The sequence below is a fragment of the Anguilla rostrata genome, chromosome 10, assembly GCF_018555375.3.
Source record: "Anguilla rostrata isolate EN2019 chromosome 10, ASM1855537v3, whole genome shotgun sequence".
NCBI classification, from domain to species: Eukaryota; Metazoa; Chordata; class Actinopteri; order Anguilliformes; family Anguillidae; genus Anguilla; species Anguilla rostrata.
Window position 1 is genome coordinate 33,778,523 of NC_057942.1, and position 20,888 is coordinate 33,799,410.

The following is a 20,888-nucleotide window of genomic DNA, read 5'->3' on the forward strand; positions in this document are numbered from 1 at the left end:
ATGTACTCAATGCGGGACACCCTCGCTAGGAATTTAACGCTCTCCTCATTGAAGCAAATTGTGAGGTGAAGTTAGTGTGTTGTTGTAAAGAAAAAAAAAACATTTAAAGAATTGCATATCAGGACACGTACTCAATATTACCTACAAGTGTAATTTAGTTGGACCTAATTGATTGAATTGGGCCTCTCTGGCAGGTTGCCACGACGATTGCTCGGTGTGCCATGGGCCTGGGCAGCAGGACTGCCAGTCATGCTCTGACCCCTCCCTCCTGCTCAAAGCCGGACTTTGTGTTCCGGAATGTGGCCCGGGCTTCTACGCCAGAGAGGACACCTGTCACGGTGAGTGTGTGAATGGTCCTGCATTTTCCACATTAGTCAAGGTTAGCCAGCAGAAAGCATAAAAAGCATGTGACATGTGTGTATGTATGTGTGTGTGCTGTAACTCCACAATGGTCAACCAGAATAGAATATCAGGCAGGATTTTTTTTTTGTTTTAGTTTTTGTTAATGATGCTTTCCCTCTTCTAAAAAAAGCCATAAGCAAATGTAGTTTCTAAATTCACAGCTGATTGGTAGAAAGCGATAAAATACAGACCCTTCAGCCAGCATAGTGTGTGGTGAAGTTGTTTTCAACCCAGCACGTCCCCCTGGGTCTCAAACAAATGTCCCTAATTAAGTAGGGTGAAGAAAACACAATGAATAAATAACTGCAAATATGCAACTGTTGCTCAGATCTATCGCTTCAGAACGCCGTGAATGCAAAGCTAGACAAAGACAAGACGACAGATGCCAATCTGAATATGTCCCAATCAGGTTAACTGGGAAAGTCTAAATCCTGAATGAGCCCTGTTTGCAGTGAATTTCTTTCCCTCGGTCTTCCTCATTGTGTTGAGGGGAGGTGTTGAGGGATGTTCTTGTCCCCTTGAGCGTGTGGAATATCGAGAGTAATTCTCCGCGTTGGAAACTGAAGTCATATTCCTGTTTTAACATGCACCGGTATTTTAGTGCCCTACAGTGATGGGGATTTACATAGCTTTTTTTGTAATGTAATTTTGTACTATTATTATTAGGGTATTTAACTGTGCTTAGAAGAATTACAAGTTTGAGGAACTTGGGAAAATCAGAACTTTCTTGAAAAAATGTGACGTGTAAAATGAAACTATATTGAATATGTTTTCAAATGCTCACACATGTACTATACAGTATGTACACACACAATCACACACACACACACACACACACACATGCATATATATATGTTTGTGTGTGTGTGTGTGTGTACGTATATATTGAAGCTGTGTCCTTCAATAGATTGTGGACCTGGGTGTATTCCTGCTTCTCACCCAGTGCATCCTGGGATAGTCTCCAGCGACCCTGAGCAGGAATAAGTAGTTGAGATAATGAATGGATGGATGGATGGATGGATAGAAGCTGTTACCTATTAGCTTTTTTCCCCACTTTTCCTAAAATGTAGCTTTTTCTCTTTCAGCTTGCGATGAATCCTGCTTGACCTGTTACTCCGACAACCCCAGTTGCGTGACGTGCCCACTGGACTCCGCACTGCATCATGGGAAATGTGTCCCTCACTGCCCAGAGCAGCATTACAGGGACAGTAATGGCAGATGCAGGGGTTGGTGTCTTTTCATCTTTTTATTTTTTTAAAGGAGCTTGAACAACACCTTATGCTGCAGATCCATCCCACATCGTCGCCTTTTTATTCTCTTACTCAAAGTATGTGTTTAAAGATTGAAGAAAAGTGTTATAAATTGCTCAAGGCTTTAACCCTCTCATGAGTAGCATACTGTACTGGTATGTATTATTAATATACATTCACTGTGTGCTACATAATTTTTTTCCCACAGATACATAGCTAAGACATGCTGAAAGCCAAACAATTACCTACTGTATCTGTGAGTCCACATATACTATATAAAGGGAGAATATACTGTACTTTTGACAGGAAATGGTAGCTGTTTTATTCTTTGTGCTGTTTCTGCCTGATTGGTACATGTGACCTTTGACCTTCTCTCAGCCTGCCACAGCTCCTGCGTGGCCTGCTCGGGCCCCTTGGTATCCCAGTGCACCCTCTGTCCCGGGACGTTCGCCCTGTACCACGGACAGTGTCTGGACAGCTGCGGACAGGGTCAATACCCCCATGAGGGGGCCTGTAAAAGTAAGATGCTGACCCATCTGCGCCATACAGTCCTCTAATACCAGAGGTGGAAAGTCCAGGGGTTAGGGGCCAGGCCGTCATTGTAAATAAGGATTTGTTCTTAATTGACCTGCCTGGTAAAGATTTACAAATCCACCTTCGACTAGCAACATAGGAACTCGGTTGGAGAGCTATGTGTAATACACGCATTAATGCAGCACTCAACAGCTAACTAGAGAACAAGAAGAATGCTAAAAATGGAACAAAGCCTGCTATTACATGATAATTAAATGGAAGCGAATTGCTTTGTTCAATGTACAATGCCAATGTTTGATAGGACAGCCTTTTCAAGGTCAATGACTTGTTCTACGCTTAGTTTTCTCAACTTTCAGGCACTTTAAAATGCTTATTGACTTTTTTTTGCTTTAAACCCATAATTGATTCCTAGCTCCAATTCGGTATGCAGGTTAAATTATAATTGTAAAGTACGCTGATAATGAATTCTCAGAAAGTAGTTTTTAGCAAACCTTTTTTAACAACAAAAAAACAGTCTTCAGGGGATTGTAACAGCGTTTACTGCACTGCAGAAGCTTCTGTTGACAAACTAAGTGGTCCTTAAAGCCTGAATTGTACCTCCGGGCACTGCGTTTTGGATTGTCCTCCAGCATCAGTCAGAATTGCTCTGCAGGATGGCGCCCGTTGGCTCTGAATGTAAATGAGTCAGCTTGTCTGCCGCGCCGAAGACAAATGGCTGTCTGAGCGGCCCCGTTTTTTCGGACGTGCTCGTCCAGCGTCGCCCCTGAGAGACAGGGAGTTAATGAGGGCCCCTGTCACCACCCCCCACCCTCGCCCCCACCCCCACCCCCACCCCCCCCTTCAGGCTGCCACCCGTCCTGCCGGTCCTGCGTCGGGCCCAAACACTCAGACTGCCTGCGCTGCCGGAAGCCGGAGGAGGCGCTGCACCCTCAGAGCGGTCGCCTGGCGCACGGCGTCTGCGTCTCCGCCTGCAAGGCCCGCTCCTACCCGGACCCCGACCGCGTCTGCCGAGGCGAGTACCCGAGGGTGGGCGTCGTGTTGGGCGCGGGGCGGTAGTCACGGCAATGGCGAGGGCGATTGTAATTATGGCCATCGTAACAGTGGCGAAAGGAGATGATGGTGGGGGTGATGCAAACAATCCCGACTTGCTATGATGACAAATGATGACGATGAATGTGATTATGATTATGTATTGAAGATTATGGATGTGTTGATAACTTGTGTTGTGTTGACGAATGTGTTGATGATGACAACCGCTGTTGATGGTGATGACAATGGTAAAATTGATGATGATAGTGATTATGCAGTACATGCCCACATTTGCCTTCACTGAGAGGATTTGCATATATATTTATGCCTATGCAATACAATCGTAGAGAAATAATATATTCCCAGATAGTCAGCGATGTCACGCTGCTGGGCCATAATCTGTGTTGGTATTAAAAAAGTGCTCGTTTCGATAACAAATTATTGACAAACTCATGCAATTATAGAAAGGATAATGCAGACCCCAAATATGGCGCAGTCATGCAAACCGACACTTAATTGTCCACAGTCCACAAAATGGACTTTCTACACCTGGGGCTTGTGGCTGAGGATCTTTATGAACAGGGGGCTTAGCATCTTGAGCTAATGCCTTGGGCTTAATAATAAGCTCTTAAAACCACGATGGTAACAAGCCTGCTGAAACTATAACCATCTTTGTTAAAGATTAGCAAAGGTTCCAGTGAATGATTGTACCTGCTTGTTTTTGTAAGCAGGTTTGCCACAAGCATTTTCAATGGTTTTAATTTAGTAAGAGGTACAAATAGTTAAACAAAAAAATAAACAAATGAAAAATTAAATGAGCTCAAAAAATGTAATGAATATTAAAAAATAGTGACTATCACCCGCCACCGTGCTTTTGCATGCTTGATGCAAATTTAAACAGCAGTCTTCTGTCAGTCCCGTTTATTTGGAGAATCGCACATTAATCTAGCGCCGCTAAGGCTTTCTGCGAAAGGGTAGCGCCGGTCCCACGGGGATTATAAGAGCATCCCTATGCAGGATTCGCCGTTATGATTTATGATATGTTCGTTTTTAACAGACTGCTACATGCAGTTCACGGTCTGAGCCGGGAGAAACGGTGACCTTTCTAAAAACAAGCGTATCTCCTCGCATTCCTCCGCGCCGCTTTCCTCCGGTAGATAGCCGCCCGCCACACCGCCGAGTCCGCCTGCGCTCACTCTCCGGCCTCTTCTGGAAGGAAGGAAAAATCAGCTGAACAAATGACCCCTAACGTGGTGATCAGGGATGCTCAATATTTCAAAGGGTTGGCTCGGTTTGGTTGAACGAAAGTAGGCAGTCCCATTAATGGTTTATTCAGTAGAAGCCATTATCACACTGACAATGAAGAAAAGGGCGGATTATTTCCCATAATGCATTGTGGTGAACGCTCTCCCATTTGTTTTATTAATGGAAACAAATCTGCCACGATACATTTGTTAGCAGAGTTGAACTCTTTGTTGTCCTTCATGGAACTGATATCTCTTGTAGTCCTTATAACAGCCAGAACTAGAGCTGTAGGCAAACGCACATGTCAAAGAGATCCCTATCATGGCCCAGTGGTCTGTGTCGGAGACATGTCTCAGGGACTTCAATGGGCTCCATTGTGTTGAGGGAGCATGCTCAGGCAGCTGCAGCACTTCCTCAGGGCTACTGTCTGTGATTGTGATGTCACAGGAAGGGGGCGGGGAAAACACAATCTCCACTATTTGATGGATACCATGCTGTGGAGGCTAAAGGGGTGGGGGGGGGGGTCTGAGGATAACCTCTGCCTGCTGAAAGATTGGATGTCGGCCGGGGGAAATTCTTGGACGGAATTCCTTGTTTCGCCTGTTTGTGGAGACAGAGGCTTTACTGAAGGGCTTACTGTGTTTGGGATCTCACGCCAAAGTTGTGTTTGGGTATTGCGTTTGGCAAGGAGCGATGGAGGAATCTCATTGCACTGCTACAATGATTGAAGACCCCCCGAGGAAGCGGATCACAAAAAACCAAGAATCCCACCTCTGAGATCAGGAGGAGTCTTCAAACAATATTGCACCAGTCACGTTCCAGGCCCCTGGCTTTTCCTTATGTTTCCAGGAAAATGTCAATCGAAAAAAAATATATCTTTCATACGGCACAGAAATCAATATGCAGCCTTGCCTGCCGGCCTCTGTGTGAGAGCAGATATCTCAAATTAAATGAAAGAAACGAAATGACTTTGTTGGCCTTTTTTTTTATTTCTTCGCAATAGAAGGCGGTTCTGCTGAGGTGTTTGATTGTGCTTCCAGTGATGGGAAGGAGGGAGGGAGGGAGAGAACTCGATCGTTGCTATAGGTAGCCCTTTCTTTTTCGCCGACAGCTTAAGCGGCCCAAACAGACGCGCGCATAAAAGACGCGGGGGCCGCGGTCTCTGCCGTGAGGGACGTCTGGTGTCATCGAGACGAGCCGGCGGGGCTCGCTAAAAAAGCAGGCCGAGCTTTTATTTTCCTAAAAGTCGAGTGTTTGTCAGTTCGGTCTGCGCCCTTGAGCTGTTTAGAGGTTGTGTATCCCTGACAGGTTGTCAGGAGAATGAGGGGTGGGTGTGGGAGGGGTGGGGAGGTGGGGGGGTGGTGTAAGGCGACTCTAAACTCGGCCTTTCTCTGAGGGGTATGGAGATGCCTTCAAAAGGTGCGACCGTCTGCTTATTGAACTCATTTTGAGCCGTAACTCCTGCCTGCGAGTGTTGACAGCCGGGTTCAGAGGTTCGCCGTTAGACTGAACGAGGTCGCGGGGCTGGCGGAGGCGGCCTTCTTCTTTTCCCAGCATGCCTGAATCCACGTGGGTTTGTCGTTTGAGGGCAGGTCGGGAGGTAGTTCATTTCTGCAGAACATGAGATGCACCAAAAACGTAGCGACAAAAATGACCCCGCTGACCTCTAGCGTGTCCCTCTTCAGAGTGCGACGCCTCTTGCTCGCAGTGCGCCGGGGGGAGCGCCTTCAACTGCACCGCCTGCGCCGCCCCGAACCTCCTGCACCGGGGGCGGTGTCTGCAGAGGTGTCCCCACGGTTTCCACGGCCAGGACGGCACATGTTCCGGTGAGTAGGCACCAGAGACGGGTTGAGTTCCATTTAGTCTCCACCATTCAGGAAATTAAGTGATTTCATTTCATCTCCACCATTCAGGAAATTAAGTGATTTCATTTCATCTCCATCATTCAGGGAATTAAGTGATTTCATTTCATCTCCACCATTCAGGAAAATTCATCTGATTCGTTGAAAAGGCCTCGTTGAATATGCACGGATTTCAGCTAGTTCCATGTTATTATCCTGATTTGGCTCTAATGAAACACACGGCATCCTTAGTCAGCATTTTAAACCCCACCGTTGCATTGCATAAAAGCAGTGATGAAGCAGCATTCTGTAGATGGGTGCTTAATGTTCAATGATCTACATCGCAGTCTCCTCTATGCAGCACTTACAGTATTTTCCCATCTAGTGTGGTAGGGGGGGTAGTAATATTTTACTTGTATGGGATTTAAATGTGCTGGAGGTGTCACAATGTGCACGTAATGCTAGCTGAACGTCAGAATAACTCAAAGTTTATTGTTATGGATCTGTTTTCGTAGTTGTTAATATGATCCTTATATTAGAAAGGCATGACAACGGTCTCTGTGCTGGAAATCCCAGAGGCTACGTTAGCAGGATTGATTCAGCCAATCCAGAAAGAACGATTTCATAGTCGGAAAGTTGAGCCCCAGCAAATTAGATTTTTTTTTATTAGCCAAAAGTTTCCTAAATACATGGATTGAAACTGATGGCTGGCTTGCTGTAAGGTTTCTGGATGGTCTAAAACAAGCTGAAAATCTGATACTGGGTTCATGCCAGGCTTCGCATAATCCTGAAAGTGAATGAATTAACCACAAGGGATGAATTATTCAATGCATTCAGCGTGGGTCGATAATAGGGTCTCATTTTGACCTGGGCCTCTGGCACTTAGTGTTCAGTATTGTGTTCAGTGCTGACAGTTGTTCCTTTCCCCCCGCCCCCCCTCACCCCGCCCCAGCCTGCCACCCCTCCTGCAGGGACTGCTCAGGCCCCTCGGAGGCGGACTGCTCGGCCTGTTTGCCCCACGCCAGCCTGATTGACGGATACTGCAGAACCAGCTGCCCTGAGGGGCAGTACCTAAACTCTGAGGGACACTGTGCTGGTAAGGACTGGGAGCTGGTGGGCGGGCACTTTATGATAATGAGAAGGAGGAGCTTCCTCAAAGATTTCTTGTCAGAAAGAAATATTGTTTGCTGTCAATAATTGACCGTGTATACGTAACCACGCAGTAAAATGTTCCATGTTGGATTTATATGTACTCTGTTAGAGTCAAATTACCAGTGGACATTTTGTTCTGCAAATGAAAGACTCAAACATTGGTCAACTGAAAAACACTCATTGGTACTACCAAGCCCTATTCTAAATGTCTAAAGTTAGGAACTTTGACCCAAGATCATTGGACTGCATACCAATTTGTACTCTGTAGGGAAATGAAGTCCAGGGCAAGGTTAAATGCACTCTACAGACTTCACCTTTGGACTTCAGCTCCCATGAGCACGGCATACTATAGCTGAACATTTGTGTGAATTAAGTCAGGTCTTGTAAATTCATGCTAACTTGACCTTCTTATTTATCTTTTTCACGGTAGTGTATGAGTCACACCTGGAAGTGGCCCCCTGTTTCAGATTTGGCACTATCATAGGTCTTTTGAATAGGGCTGGGGGATCAGTATTGTTTTGGTCTTGCACCTTCCATAGACAAAGTTGGGCGCTGGTCATTGTCTCACCTTTATTATAATGATTAATCTCTATGTCACCTGTGTTGAGCCTCCACCCTGCTAACGGTAATGCCAAGAAGAGTGAAGGTGGAGGATGAGGTGGAGGTGGCGTTGCGGGTGAGGGAGGTTATACTGCAAGCTTTTGCTTGTCGAGGATTTAAACTTGATGTACCAGCAAAGCAGAAGTATCAGATTTTTCACAAAGAACAAAATGAATGGGACCTGGGCGCTCTGGGTTTTTGATGTTGGCTCTCCTGGTTTACCTCAGCGGAACCTTCTGGAACCGTCTGTAGCGTATCGGTCTCTAGCCGCGTAGATAGCCTTGACAGCGCAGCTCTGTGGGCGTGCGAGGTTGGCCTGAAGCGGCAGGCCAATGTGTTCCCGTCAGCGACATGAGAACCGAAGGGGAGGACATAATCGGCCGGGTCAGAATTGGTTTTCTGTCTCTCTGAAGGGCGATTGGCCCAGATGTGCTCCGCCACAGTCCTGACACAGCGAGGAAAATCAGATTACCGTGTCTCCGCTCCCCCGTTTTTCCACTTTTGCCGCTTTAAACGCTTCTTTTTTTTCCCTCTTGTTTTGAAAACACAGGCGGTTCGCTTTTGAAATTTGAAATGAGAGGGGCGAAGGCTTTTTTAAGATGGGCTCCATGCCGGCGATGGAATGAGCTAAATGATACGCTGTGCTTTAACGTCAACAGTGTTCAAAGCCCCCGGAGCGGTGATGACGTGCCTGTGTAATCTACCTCTTACGGGACAAACCAGGTTTGATTCGATTCCCAGAAAGGGGCTCTATCTGTTAGATTAGGCCACAATTACAGTCATTAGTCATGAATTAAGTCACAGCCATTTGTCATTAGTAGACTTGCGGGCTGTCCAGGGAGTTGTATTCACGTAGTCTCTTGCCGCAGACAATGGAGAAGTCTTTGGCTGTGTGACTCGCCCACGCTTCCGTTCGTATTAGCAGTCAGCAAACTCCATTTTAACACATTTGTTTTTTTCTTTCATTTGAAGCCCCGGTTGGCATTTTCAATTTTCGTGTCTTGATTGATTCTCTTTCCCCTAAAAAAAAAATAAGAAAACTGTTGAATTCAAATGAATAATTTCTTCAAGATTTTCCCACAGGAAAGAAGCTGGAGACAATTGTAGAAGTAACCACCGCAGTTTAAGTAACCTAATCTGCCCTTCGCTTGAGAAATAGGTTTACTGTATAGACTGTGATAAAGCACAGCTTTCCTGCGAGTTAACAGTATGAAATTGAATTTATTGTGTTTTAAATGCTCCATCACTTTCTCCCTTGATTAAAACCGTGATGAATAATTAATTTGCCCCACACGCCGCCTAAGATAAACCCCTCTCTTACAAGGAAGATAAGCCCCTTTGGAGAAAGGAGGGTAGAGGGGTGATGAATCTCAAATTACATTCAGTTGATTTTAATTGCATTTATGTTCTTCCGTGTATGAGTGTGTGTGTGTACAATGCGTGCCAGCATGCCTGCCTGCATGTGTGTGTGTGTGTGTGTGTGTGTGTGTGCTAGTCTATGCGCATGTGTGAGTGTGCACGTTTTTACTGTTCATGCTGAGGGCAAGCCTTTATAAAATATGCCCTACAGTTCTGTATCAAGACCCCAAAAAACATATTTTCCACATTTATTTAGCCTGCGTGGCCACACACCACTCCTCCTACTCCAGGTAGCCCTGGTCTCCCTCCATCTTGACCCATCCCTGCTCTCTCCTACCCGCATACGATCCCGTTTTTATCTGTTCCGTCTCATTAGGTTCACGGCCACTCAAGACACAAATTCCCAGCCTCCCAGGGTCGCTGGTCCCTCCGTGATAGTTCCCCATGACCCTGTCTGAAACTCTGCATGCTCCAGAACTACTTTAACTGGATTTATTACTATTATAACAACACCACTCATATGGCTACCAATCAGTTTTATCTTCCCGTCCAGAAATGCATGAATGCTGCCCAGCGTGACCCTCTCACGTGAGTCTGATTTGAACTCTCTCAATTAGCTCTCTCGTGCTTGGTGAAATTCCATGCTTCCACACAAAGAGCCTGATTTACTAAGACTTTTTAGCACATGCAAAACCAATAACATGACCAATGATTGGTCATGGTATTTGTTTTGCACCAATCACTGATTGTGTTACTACTTTTGCATGCGCTAAAATGTTTTGAGAATGCTAAAGGTCTTAGTAGATCAGGACCAGGGTGTGGTCTTTGATTCAGTTCCCATTTGCCCTTAATTGTGACATGCATGCACACTCAAGCATTTTATTTATTATTTTTTCCCGTGGCTTGGTGAGTTAATGTTGGCGATGGCTGAATTCACTAGGCTATTTATGGAGAAAAACATGGCCACAGAGTGATTCCCTCTGGGTTTAATAAGTGCTTCTTGAATTCAGAATAGAGATTTAGCATTTATGTTGGACGATGGGACCCTTCGATGCCTTCTTACGCGGAAATCTTTGAGTGACACTTTGTGCCTTGGCCGCCCCAGCTCTGTGCAGTGTTTGAGAAATGTGCGTACCTCATATAATCGTGATTAATTATGCTGGTGAGAACATATGCAGCTACATCATGCCAAAATGAGTCATTACCAACTCAGGGCATGCCAAGGGAAGTGGCATCCACACTCTCATAATAAGGAAACCTTATTTCCAGAGAGCGTCTGTGTACGAGGACGTGACTGGAATGAGATTGGTTAAATAGGTGTAACTCTTCAGTTAGGGGACATATGGGAGATATCCTGGACCTTGAAAAGTTGTGATCACCTATAAAACCTGTGTCACATGATCCAGAGTTGCTAAGGCCCTCCTAGCAGGCTCAGCCAGGCACAGCCAGGTATGGGCACAGTTCAACATTCACAGATTCAAGCCTCGTTCGCACTCATGTTTCGACCTCAGGTATGTGGTCTGGTCAACCTACTGGAACTGGGACTCCACAGTGGTGACGCCTTGTCCATTAACCAAGTTGTAGCTGATATATGCCAGCCAGAGCCCAATGAGGTAGCAAAAGTATACTTACTCCCAGCAACATTCCAGGTACACACAGGCTACCGAATGTCATTAGCTAGAGATGCAAATTGGTTCCAGCTCTCTCCTGTAGTTCTGTGAAGACTGTATGGTATTAAAAAATTCACTTTCTCATTATATAGTGCATAGGAGGGCTGTACACACTGCAGCACCAGGGAAGAAGAAAAAAAAAGGAGAGAAACTATGAAATTATTCTTCTTTTCTATGTATTATTTTGGGTTTGATCAATTCCTTATCTGTTGATCTGTTTCCTTGGCAGTGGTGAACTATGCGATTACTTTTCTCAGTCGGTAGTAGCAGCCAGTAAGCTCAAAATCTAATCAACCAATTCATCATCTGTTGCAAGGTGACCCCATGCAGCAGCTGAATTATGGGAAACAGCTGTTGAACGGAAGGGGCTGTTAAATGTTTAAAGCGCCGAGCTGAATGAATTTATCTGCGTCTGAGTCGCGGATGCTTCTTAAGCTGCGAGACGGTGTCCCCTGAGTACGGCACTTTAAATCTTTAATCAGATATTTCAGCTGCGGGAGTGGCGGGAAACACCGGTGTATGAGTTTAACGCTGCTATCAATCACTGTCTGTCTGTTACCATCGCATGCCGTAACTTATCAGTTTAACTACAGTGTACTCTGGTTTATAAGGTGGAAGGTGCAAGAATAATGTCAACGGTAGCTTCCCAAGGTGTTAAGGGCATGGTGCCTCTTTTTATTAATATGGATACTATGCATAATATGAAATTGCACTAAAATGATAGTAGAGGGAACCCTAATTTGACCATTGGCCACAAATGACTGTGTGGCCTGCCTTTTTACAGAATTTAACAAGAATTTTTAGCCTGTCTACATAGCTGAGTCATTTTGGATGCGGAACCAGGCAAGTAAGATATCTAGACAGCCACAACTTTGAAAAATAACATATTTTTTAACAACAGTCAGGGGATCAATAAAATACCATAACATGGATCTAGGGCGTACTTTGCCTTTAAATATTAAAGAAATAAAAGGAATAAACAAGCCATGGAAATCGTTTCATCTTTTCATTTAGGTGTTATCTTCATACGCAGCCGTGAATGTAAACAAGAGAACGCGTTAACACGTTAATTAGAATATTGTGCGATCCGCGCTATTTTCATTCATTTATTATTTATTTATTTGTTCCAAATTACAATGGCCACTTATTTGCGAACCGAGCCGCGCATCCCCGATGGCGGCTTCAGGCAGGCGTCTGCGTTTGTTCGCCGCCGCTCCTGATGTTAATTAGGCTTTGAATCGTTCGATTTCGTATGCCGGTGACAGCGTGTTCAGGTGGCAAGAAACTCTCTGGAGACATAATTATTTGACTCCCATGTGACCGCGCGAGCAGCACGTGTCAGCGCGTTTGATTTGCCGTGTAGCCGCAATCATTTTTTTCCTCTGGGGATTCCGCATGCGTTGTTTTGACTGCTTGATGCGATGTAATGCGACATAGCATTGATGCCTTCATCGCTAATGAAAACACGCAGAGGCTACCCCCCCCCCCCCATATGGCTACTGTGCTGTACCCTTTTATGATGTGGACAGACTAATCTTTGCACGGTGAGGCTTTGTCAGTGTTCAAACCTATAAGACGTGCAGAAGCTTCTAGACTTGCTCTCTGTTGAAAGTGCAGCTTTGGGTTCAAGGGCTCTAAATGAGGCTATAGTCTGGTTGGGGACCATACTGTTGGTTTTGGCCCCACTAGCAGCAAAGACAGGCACCCACCTGGGCAGGTATTAATGAAAATCTTTTCTGCATACTTCTTCAACAATGCACAGAAGCACACAAAACAGTTGTCGTGTCGTAAACTTGCAACTAAAAATGAGATTTGGTCACAGACTTTTTGGTTTCATTTATGCGCTATTAAGGAATTAGAAGGTATGTAATTTGACATTTGGGGAGTTAGGACTTCATTAAATGTGGTTTCCAAATACCTCCTAATGTCTCACTTAAGTGGATCGGGAACAGGTCCAGGAATAGGATTATTTTTTCTCCTTTTGAAAAGCCTGGTTTCGTGTTGCGTTTTTGTTCTTAAGACGCCCGGACGCACGGTAATTCTTTCACTGAACTTTGTGTGTTGGCACAGATTTCGCGTGCAAACTTAATAATGGTTAGAATTTCTTTGAGGGCATGCTTCGCCACCCCCATTCAGGCCAGGCGTTGTTTGTTATTCTCGTGTCGCTTGTCGCTGTCTGCAGATGCGTATCTTCACGCCTCGGAGTCAGGGTTTCTTCACGGTCAGTCAGACGCATCCCCTGTGCGATCTGATGGAGGCAGGCTGAGATTAAGCCGGTGTCTGCACACGCCGGTTAGGGCGGCCCTAATGGGGGTAACAACAAGCCCTGAACTGATTACTCCCATTGCTCCACTTATTCACACTCACACTCTCATTCTTTCTCACTATCTTTCTCTCTTTATCTCTCTCTCTCCCCCCTTTCTGTCTGATTCTGTTTGTCTTTCTCTCTCTTCCTCTTTCTCTCTTTCTCTCTCTCCATTTGTCTATCTCTCCCTCGCTCTGACTCTGTCCATCTTTCTTTCTCCTCTCCCTCTCTCTGACTGTCTTTCTTTCACCTCTTCCTTCTCTCTCTCTCTCATTTCCTCTCCCCCTGGTGTCTACCCCTACCTCTTTCTGCCTCTCTCTCTCTCTCTCTCTCCCTCTCTCTCTCTTGCTCTCCCTCTTTCTCTCTCCCTCCCGCTCTTTCAGATTGCCATGGAGACTGCCAGCGCTGCGTGGCCCAGGTTGACCCGCAGGCCGACAGGAGCGTGTGCCTGTGGTGTAAGAGCCAGAGGAGCCTGCTCCTGGACGACCGCTGTGTCGCTCACTGTCCGGCTGGGTCCTACAGTCAGCAGGGAGCCTGCCGCAGTGAGTGTCGTCCCTTACTGCACCATTACACAATAAAATGTCCAGTGTTAAATCAGTCCTTACAGAGTACACACGGCCCCTATTGGACTCATATGTATGTACTCTGTCAGAGTTGAATTATCACTGCTGTGCATGAGCCTGTCAAATCTGCCAGTCTGTAGTGGATAACCCCTCAATATCCATCTGTTACTATATAACCCTCAATTTGATAACCCATACCGCCCAATTTAGTTTGTATTGCTCATATATGTGTATTTCTGAATTTTTTGTTGAATATTTTTGTGTAGTATCCATTATGTTTTGATTATTGATCTCTGTCCTGCAGTTATGTTTTTTCATCAGTCTAGAACAACTTTCACGCCAAAGGATGCGTGTGTTCTACTTCAAAGTTCAATATTTACCCACAATGCCTTGCTTTGTATTAAACCAGTTTTCTGTGGGGCATCACATACATTCTTTATTGAACCGTCTGTTGTTTTCATTGTCTGACGGAATTAGTTTTGGTCTGGTCTGGTAACCTTCTCAATTAAATTAAAATGGAGGCACTTCTCTTCATTAGCCATTGAAATGTATTGCTTGTTTAATTAAATGCATTCTATAGGGCTAACGCTGTCTGTTATACCGTAGTGTTTCATTATATGGTGAAAATGAGATTGTTATCAGGAACATGTGTTAACAAGATGTGTGCATACTTAACATGCATTTTGCAGAACTAGATATGCTGAGGAAATCAGATCAAGTTTAAATTAAACTTAATGTGGAATCACATTAGAGGTTTTCATACGATCTTGCTCAGTCTATCGGTTTTCACTGGAACTGTGTTTTTTTGTGTAAGTGCTTTGAGGTGAACCAGGTTTCCACAAAGACCCCCATTCTCTAGTTCACTGTGCTTTGCGGATCTTTGCTTTGGAAGGGGGCATTGGAAAGGTGTTTTCAGGAAGTGGCCACGCCAGACGTCTGATATAAATTCTGTGGCACTCTGGAGATCCAAAACGGTTTACCTATTCTCCAAAAATATAATGGAAGCAATTGACCTGAGAGGGCAAATGGACCTCCATGAAATATGACTGATGCTCATATTCGCTTCATATTTCTGTTTTTTGGCACATTTTAAATGGCTTTTTGAAGTGAGTCACTGTAAGGGGGTCACAGTAAGTGCATTCTGTTTTCACTTTAAACTTTCCTCAAGAGTGCCACCCGTCCTGTGAGAGCTGCAGAGGGGAGGGGCCTCTGTCCTGCACCTCTTGCCCCGCCCCCTCGGTCCTGTCCCCCTCCGGCCTGTGCGTCCCGCGATGCCAGCAAGGATACTACGCCGACGGAGGCCGTGTGTGTCAGGGTGGGTGCTGCCTGGACCTGTTTCTCACACACGTCGTACAATGGGGTTTTACTCCTGCTTTCAGCAAGAGACTTAACTCAAGGACACTGATAGCTTTCAGGGGATTCGCTGAGTATTCATTGTGCTTTATGTGATATTAGCATTCGATGATAGCTCAGTTCCAAACTCATGCTTGGAATTGTAGAGTGAAGGGTAAAATGGATTGTGTTTGTGTGTGTGTACGTGTGTGTGTGTGTGCATGCGTGCTCCTGTGTGTGTCTCCGCGTGGATTGTGTTTGTGTGTGTGTGTACGTGTGTGTGCGTGTGTGAGCATGTGCGTGTGTTTTCGTGTGTTCCTGTGTGGGTGTGTCTGAGTATGTGCACACGTGTGTGTCTGTGCATACGTGTGTGCTTTTTTCTTCCTGCGTAAATGCGTGCGTCTGATTTACAGCCTGCGACGGCCAGTGTCTGACGTGCGACACGGCGGGGGTGTGCGCGTCCTGCCGCGACCCCGCTAAGGTTCTGCTCTTCGGCGAGTGCCAGTACGAGACCTGCGCCCACCAGTACTACCTCAACGTCACCACCCGCGCGTGCAGAGGTAACAATCCCCTGGAGGCCATTTCACACTCTTTCTTACTGGAATCAGATCTACCCGGATACCATAGAGTGTCTTCGCTCAATAGAAGATTGGGATTTCTTTCCACAGTGATAGATTTGCTGTAGATGTGCTGATACTTCAATATTTTTTATTGTTTCTTTGGCTGTTTCAGATATGGGTTTTTGTGTATTGGTAAAACACATTTTTCCTTTGAAACATGTTCTAATGAGTAATTGTTCTACGGGTGCAATGGGAATTAAGTTATATAGAGTGGCTGGCTCAGTACTGCATCATGCAATAGTACAGAAGTTTTTTTTAAAATAACTTAAATTAGTTTTCTCTGTATTCATTACAAGACACAGTGCTGAAGAGCAAATTGTCTGGATGCCAGAAATATTACTGCCATTACTTTTTATGTTTTCATTATTTTTCTTACAAATGCATTTTTTTCATCATTATATATTATATTGTGATTATGCTGTATTTTATGTGCAAGATTGTATGTGCTTCTGGAGACACCTCACAGTAGAAATTCTTGGAAAGATGGAATTAATTCAGCATTATTACTCTAAAGGCACTACCGTAAGTCTGGGAAGCTGGTACCCTGGCAAAATGTTTGCTGGGTGGTAACAAAAAGTTGCGGACTTCTGGTATGGACTGTTGACTTGTTATGCGTGTAGTATGCTTAAAATGACAAAGCAAACTGTCTGTAACATTAATTTGAAAGTATTTTTTTTTTCCTGCAACTGGAAATACATCAAGCTTCAGTCTCACGCACGTTACATATTACTGGCTAGATGAGCGACAGTTTTTTTTGTAGAAAACCACTCATGGCGACACTGATGTTCGTTTTTAAAATGGGATTGGCGTAGCCAGCCATCCTTCTTATTTCGTTTTCATCTTTCACAGTTGAAACTTTGAGTGCATATATTCTACATTATCCTTCTCAGTCGATGTAGAAACTTTTTCTCATTCCGTATAGAAGATTGACAGTCCTCTTATTTATGGGAAAGTAAACCGCGACTCAAAAAGAACAGCTATTTTCTTTCTCCTGGCTCCGCATTTCCTCCGGAGAAGCCGACTTAATGAGATCCGGTCGGCTCGGGCGGCGCACCGCGCCGCGCCGCGGAGACGAGGAAATCGAATACACAGAACCTCCGTTTCGAGATGAAAAAAAAAAAAGAGAAGAAGTGCGGAGGGTGGGCGGAGAAGTTTCGTTTCCGGGGAGAGTTTGCCAAGGCTGAGCCCGGCTTGCCAAGGCTTTTCGGTGGGAGGCTTTCCTGGCGAATGAATGCTGCTGTTTGAGCCACCTGCGGGAGGAGACGCGGGGAACACATTGGCAGCGCGAGCTGGTTTATGCTGCCGGGTGGGTGTTGTGTCTGGAGCAGGTGATAGAATGTTACAGTTAAGACACTGGAAGCATTAGGGGTGGCTGTCGCTAGGCGCTAAAATCTAGTCGCCGGGGTCAGCCTGCATTTGGAGCGGAACACATGCAAAGCCGCCTGGCACGTATTTGGATCGGAACACATGCAAAGCCTCCTGGCATGCATTCAACAGGCGTCCTGTGAATGACAAGTATTGGCTTAGTGTTGCAGTGACATGAAAAACGTGGAACTGGCTCATGTAGCCTTGGTTGACTAAATTGTAGGTCCTAAATAAAGACTGTATAAGTAAACTTTATGCATTAAATTTTAGATTTTATTTACTCTGTTACTGGGGCAGACAGCGCTATGTCTCCCCCAGTAACAGACCAGCGAATGACTGCGACAGAATGCAGCCATTCTGCTCTGCTTCTCCCCCGGCAACAAACCAGGGAATGATTATGACAGAAGCCAGCCATTGGTGCTCTGTGTCACCCCTGGTAACGGACCATGGAATCACTGTGACAGAATCAAATCAGATCAAATCATTTTTATTTCTATAGTACTTTTTACAGAAAACTGTCACAACAACACTTTACAGAAGGCAGCCAGTGGTGCTCTTGTGCATGACGGTGTCACTTCCTCCCGCCCCTTCTCTCCCAGAGTGCGACTGGAGCTGCAACGCATGCAGGGGTCCGCTGCGCACTGACTGCCTCCAGTGCATGGAGGGATATGTCCTCCAGGACAGCGTCTGTGTCCATGGCTGCTCCGTGGGGTCCTTCCAGGATGGAGACAGCTGTCTGAGTCAGTGCCTCACATTTACTTGATGTTGACGTTGCTAATGTTGATTGACTTCAAGAATGGATTCCAATATAAAGTACTTTTCACTTTTATGAATCCTTTTCCACCTGGTCAAATGTTACCTAGACTCCCTTTAACCCTTTAAGGTAGTGGTGTCCAGTCTTAAATGAAAAGGGCTGGTGTGGGTGCAGATTTATTTTTTAGCCCGACACCTTATTCAACTGATTAACTCAACATGGTCTTCAATCAAGACATCGATAAGTAGAATCAGGTGTCTTAGCGCTGGGCTAAATCAAAAATCAAAAAAAATCGGAAGCCCTTTTCGGATAACATTGGACACCCCTGCTTTAAGATGTAAGCTCAAAAATATGTGATTAATTTCCATTAAGAACATTCTAATGCTGATGTAACAATGTTATTGCTGGTAGTTGATAGTAGTGGAATTGTAGAACACTGACATGGAATTTTGAAAAAAAAATTACAGTCCAAAAAAATCTACTCTTCAAAGGGTTGGCGTGACTTGTGTAGCTACTACTCGTGTAGTGTGTAGCGTATTGCATCATGTGGGCTCTGAGCCTTGAGTGCTGTCTGTGCCCAGGTTGTGATGCCCACTGTGAGCAATGCCAGGGACCAGGCCGCTGCAGAAAGTGCCAGACACCCTATGCCCTGCTCCAGGGACAGTGCGTCGAGGAATGCGGCCAGCGCCACTTTCTAGATTCTTCTACATGGCAGTGTGCTGGTAAGCTGTTCCTCTAGTGCCTGTCAGCCAATCAAATTGATTTATTCACTGCAGGAGCGTCATGGTGCACTCGCAAAGCAAAACACAGAGATTGTATTTAGTGATTTAAAGTGATTTAAAGGGAATAAGATGTATTTGTTACGGTTTAACACATAATTACTTGATAGATATCTAAACAACTGAAAAAGCAGTTGTTAATACAAACAGTAATTTATTTAAATGGAGCAAAGCCTTCAAAACTGTTCAGTCACTTAGCATTCACAAATGATAGATTGATGTATTATATGGGTGTAATTTCATGTGTGAAATCTATTGCATAAAGACAAATGTCTCCTAGGTAGAAGCGTAGAATTGGGGAGTGCTTTGTCACAGAGAATAGAGGGAATTTGTTGGATTTTTTGAAAATCAAACCTCTGATTGATCACTTTTGCAATGGAGCAATTTACCTACATTCCAAAATGCAGCCAATACCCTGAGGCCAAAGCCTTTTCAATTAGTATGCTTGGGCTGTAGCGAACACCAGATGAAACTGCCAAACAGGAAGAATGGCCGCCTCGCAGGTTGTGCACTCAGCATTGAGTCTTTTTTTCCCAGCATGCCCTGCTCACTGCGTGCAGTGTGACGGGGCCCAGGACTGCACTCTGTGCAGTGAGAACGCCTTCCTGAAGAACGGGCTCTGCGCAGCCGACTGCGGCCACGGTTTCTACGCCGACACCAGGACCAGAACCTGCAAAGGTACTGGAGGACCGCCCCCCTCTCGGGCGTTTTAACTGATAGGTTGCTCCCTCTTACCATATTAAGTAATTAAGTTGGTATTCGAAACATGCATGTGGCCATTGTAAAGGTATTTTACAGATATTCATGCCCTGGGGATGTCCTACATATTGAAAGTCTATGGGAGGCACTGCTCTTGAGACAGGGATATGAAGTATATTTATTACTGAGATCTGATCCCCAAAGTAGGAAACCTAATACTGTTCTTCATGAAAACACGTTTACGCTCTCAGAAAAGGTTATTTGATTCTTTTGTCTCCCGTTCTTTATGAAACCCACTATGGTGGGTTGTGAAAAGTGTGAAAACTTTCAGATTGGTCCATGTTGCCTGACAAAGAACGCTTGAACTAGACAGGGTTCCTTTATGGAGACACAGAGGAGCCTTTTGGAACCCTTTCTTCTGAGAGTGTGTATATACAGTTAAATGCAAAAGAACTGGGATAGTGACACTTTTTTTGTTGTTCGGTTATTGTGCCCTGAAATGGGGGGGTGGGGGGGGGCTATGTATAAAACGTCTTGTAATTTCCACATGGTGAAACAAAAATGTGTAAAAACACCATTTATTAAAAGATAAGAATCTGCACTTTAACCAATTGTTTGATTGCACATCTAAAATTATGTAGTACAGAGCCAAATTGAGAGAAAAAAAAGTATTTGTCCCAAACATTATGGAGGGCGCTGTATGTATTGAAAACCCCTTGTTCATAGGAGCTGTAGTGGGTAAATTGCTTGGTTTGAAAAAAAAAGTTTGTCTTAAAAAACTGAATTTGAATTTACCCTGCATCCCTCTGCATCCCTTTAGCGAACAGCCACGCCCCTTCCTTGCACGTGAACAGCTCCCTGCTGGTGAAGGTGGGCGGGACCAGGCCCCTGGACCTGTCCTTCATGACGGCCCAGGACCCGGACGGCTCCGCGGAGGACCTGGTCTTCCAGCTGGTCCAGCCCCCCAGCAACGGCAGGCTGCTTCGCCTGGCCAACGGGAGAGAGGCGGGCCTGAGCAAGGAGGACACCTTCACCTTCGCCGAGCTGCGGGGCGGAGCCATCCGCTTCGCCCACGCCAAGGAGAAATCAAAGTGAGAGCGGTGACACGCGGCTAATCCGGCCTCCCCGCCTCCCCCGGGCGCCGCCTCTTCTAATTCCGAGACGATTTCTCTTGAGGAAATCTCTGTTTGTCATCTCCCGGTGACGGTCACTGCACATCCGCGTCAGGTGCAATTGCCTTTCGGTCAGAGTCGCCGGTGCGGTCAGATATCGATCGCGGATCATGTCGTGTGTCCAAAATTTGTGGGAGGGGTCTGCGTAGATCACCCGTTCTCCACTTTTACACATAATAAAAATGATCAAAATTCATTGATAATTCATTCATTTGAT

At 45.3% G+C, this 20,888-nt stretch overlaps 1 protein-coding gene across 3 annotated transcripts in view; it reads left to right on the forward strand.

Moving 5' to 3' along the window:
- fras1 (Fraser extracellular matrix complex subunit 1) overlaps window positions 1–20,888 on the forward strand; it is a 114,298-nt gene that overhangs the window by 54,388 nt on the left and 39,022 nt on the right. For all 3 annotated transcript variants that reach the window (XM_064296643.1, XM_064296645.1, XM_064296644.1), the window contains exons 15-27: window positions 195–338; window positions 1,488–1,628; window positions 2,031–2,171; window positions 3,031–3,198; window positions 6,146–6,286; window positions 7,254–7,397; window positions 13,771–13,929; window positions 15,119–15,265; window positions 15,696–15,842; window positions 17,867–18,007; window positions 18,603–18,743; window positions 19,338–19,478; window positions 20,320–20,590. In XM_064296643.1, the coding sequence (XP_064152713.1) occupies window positions 195–338; window positions 1,488–1,628; window positions 2,031–2,171; window positions 3,031–3,198; window positions 6,146–6,286; window positions 7,254–7,397; window positions 13,771–13,929; window positions 15,119–15,265; window positions 15,696–15,842; window positions 17,867–18,007; window positions 18,603–18,743; window positions 19,338–19,478; window positions 20,320–20,590 (2,026 nt within the window). The remainder of the gene's footprint in view (window positions 1–194; window positions 339–1,487; window positions 1,629–2,030; window positions 2,172–3,030; window positions 3,199–6,145; window positions 6,287–7,253; window positions 7,398–13,770; window positions 13,930–15,118; window positions 15,266–15,695; window positions 15,843–17,866; window positions 18,008–18,602; window positions 18,744–19,337; window positions 19,479–20,319; window positions 20,591–20,888) is intronic.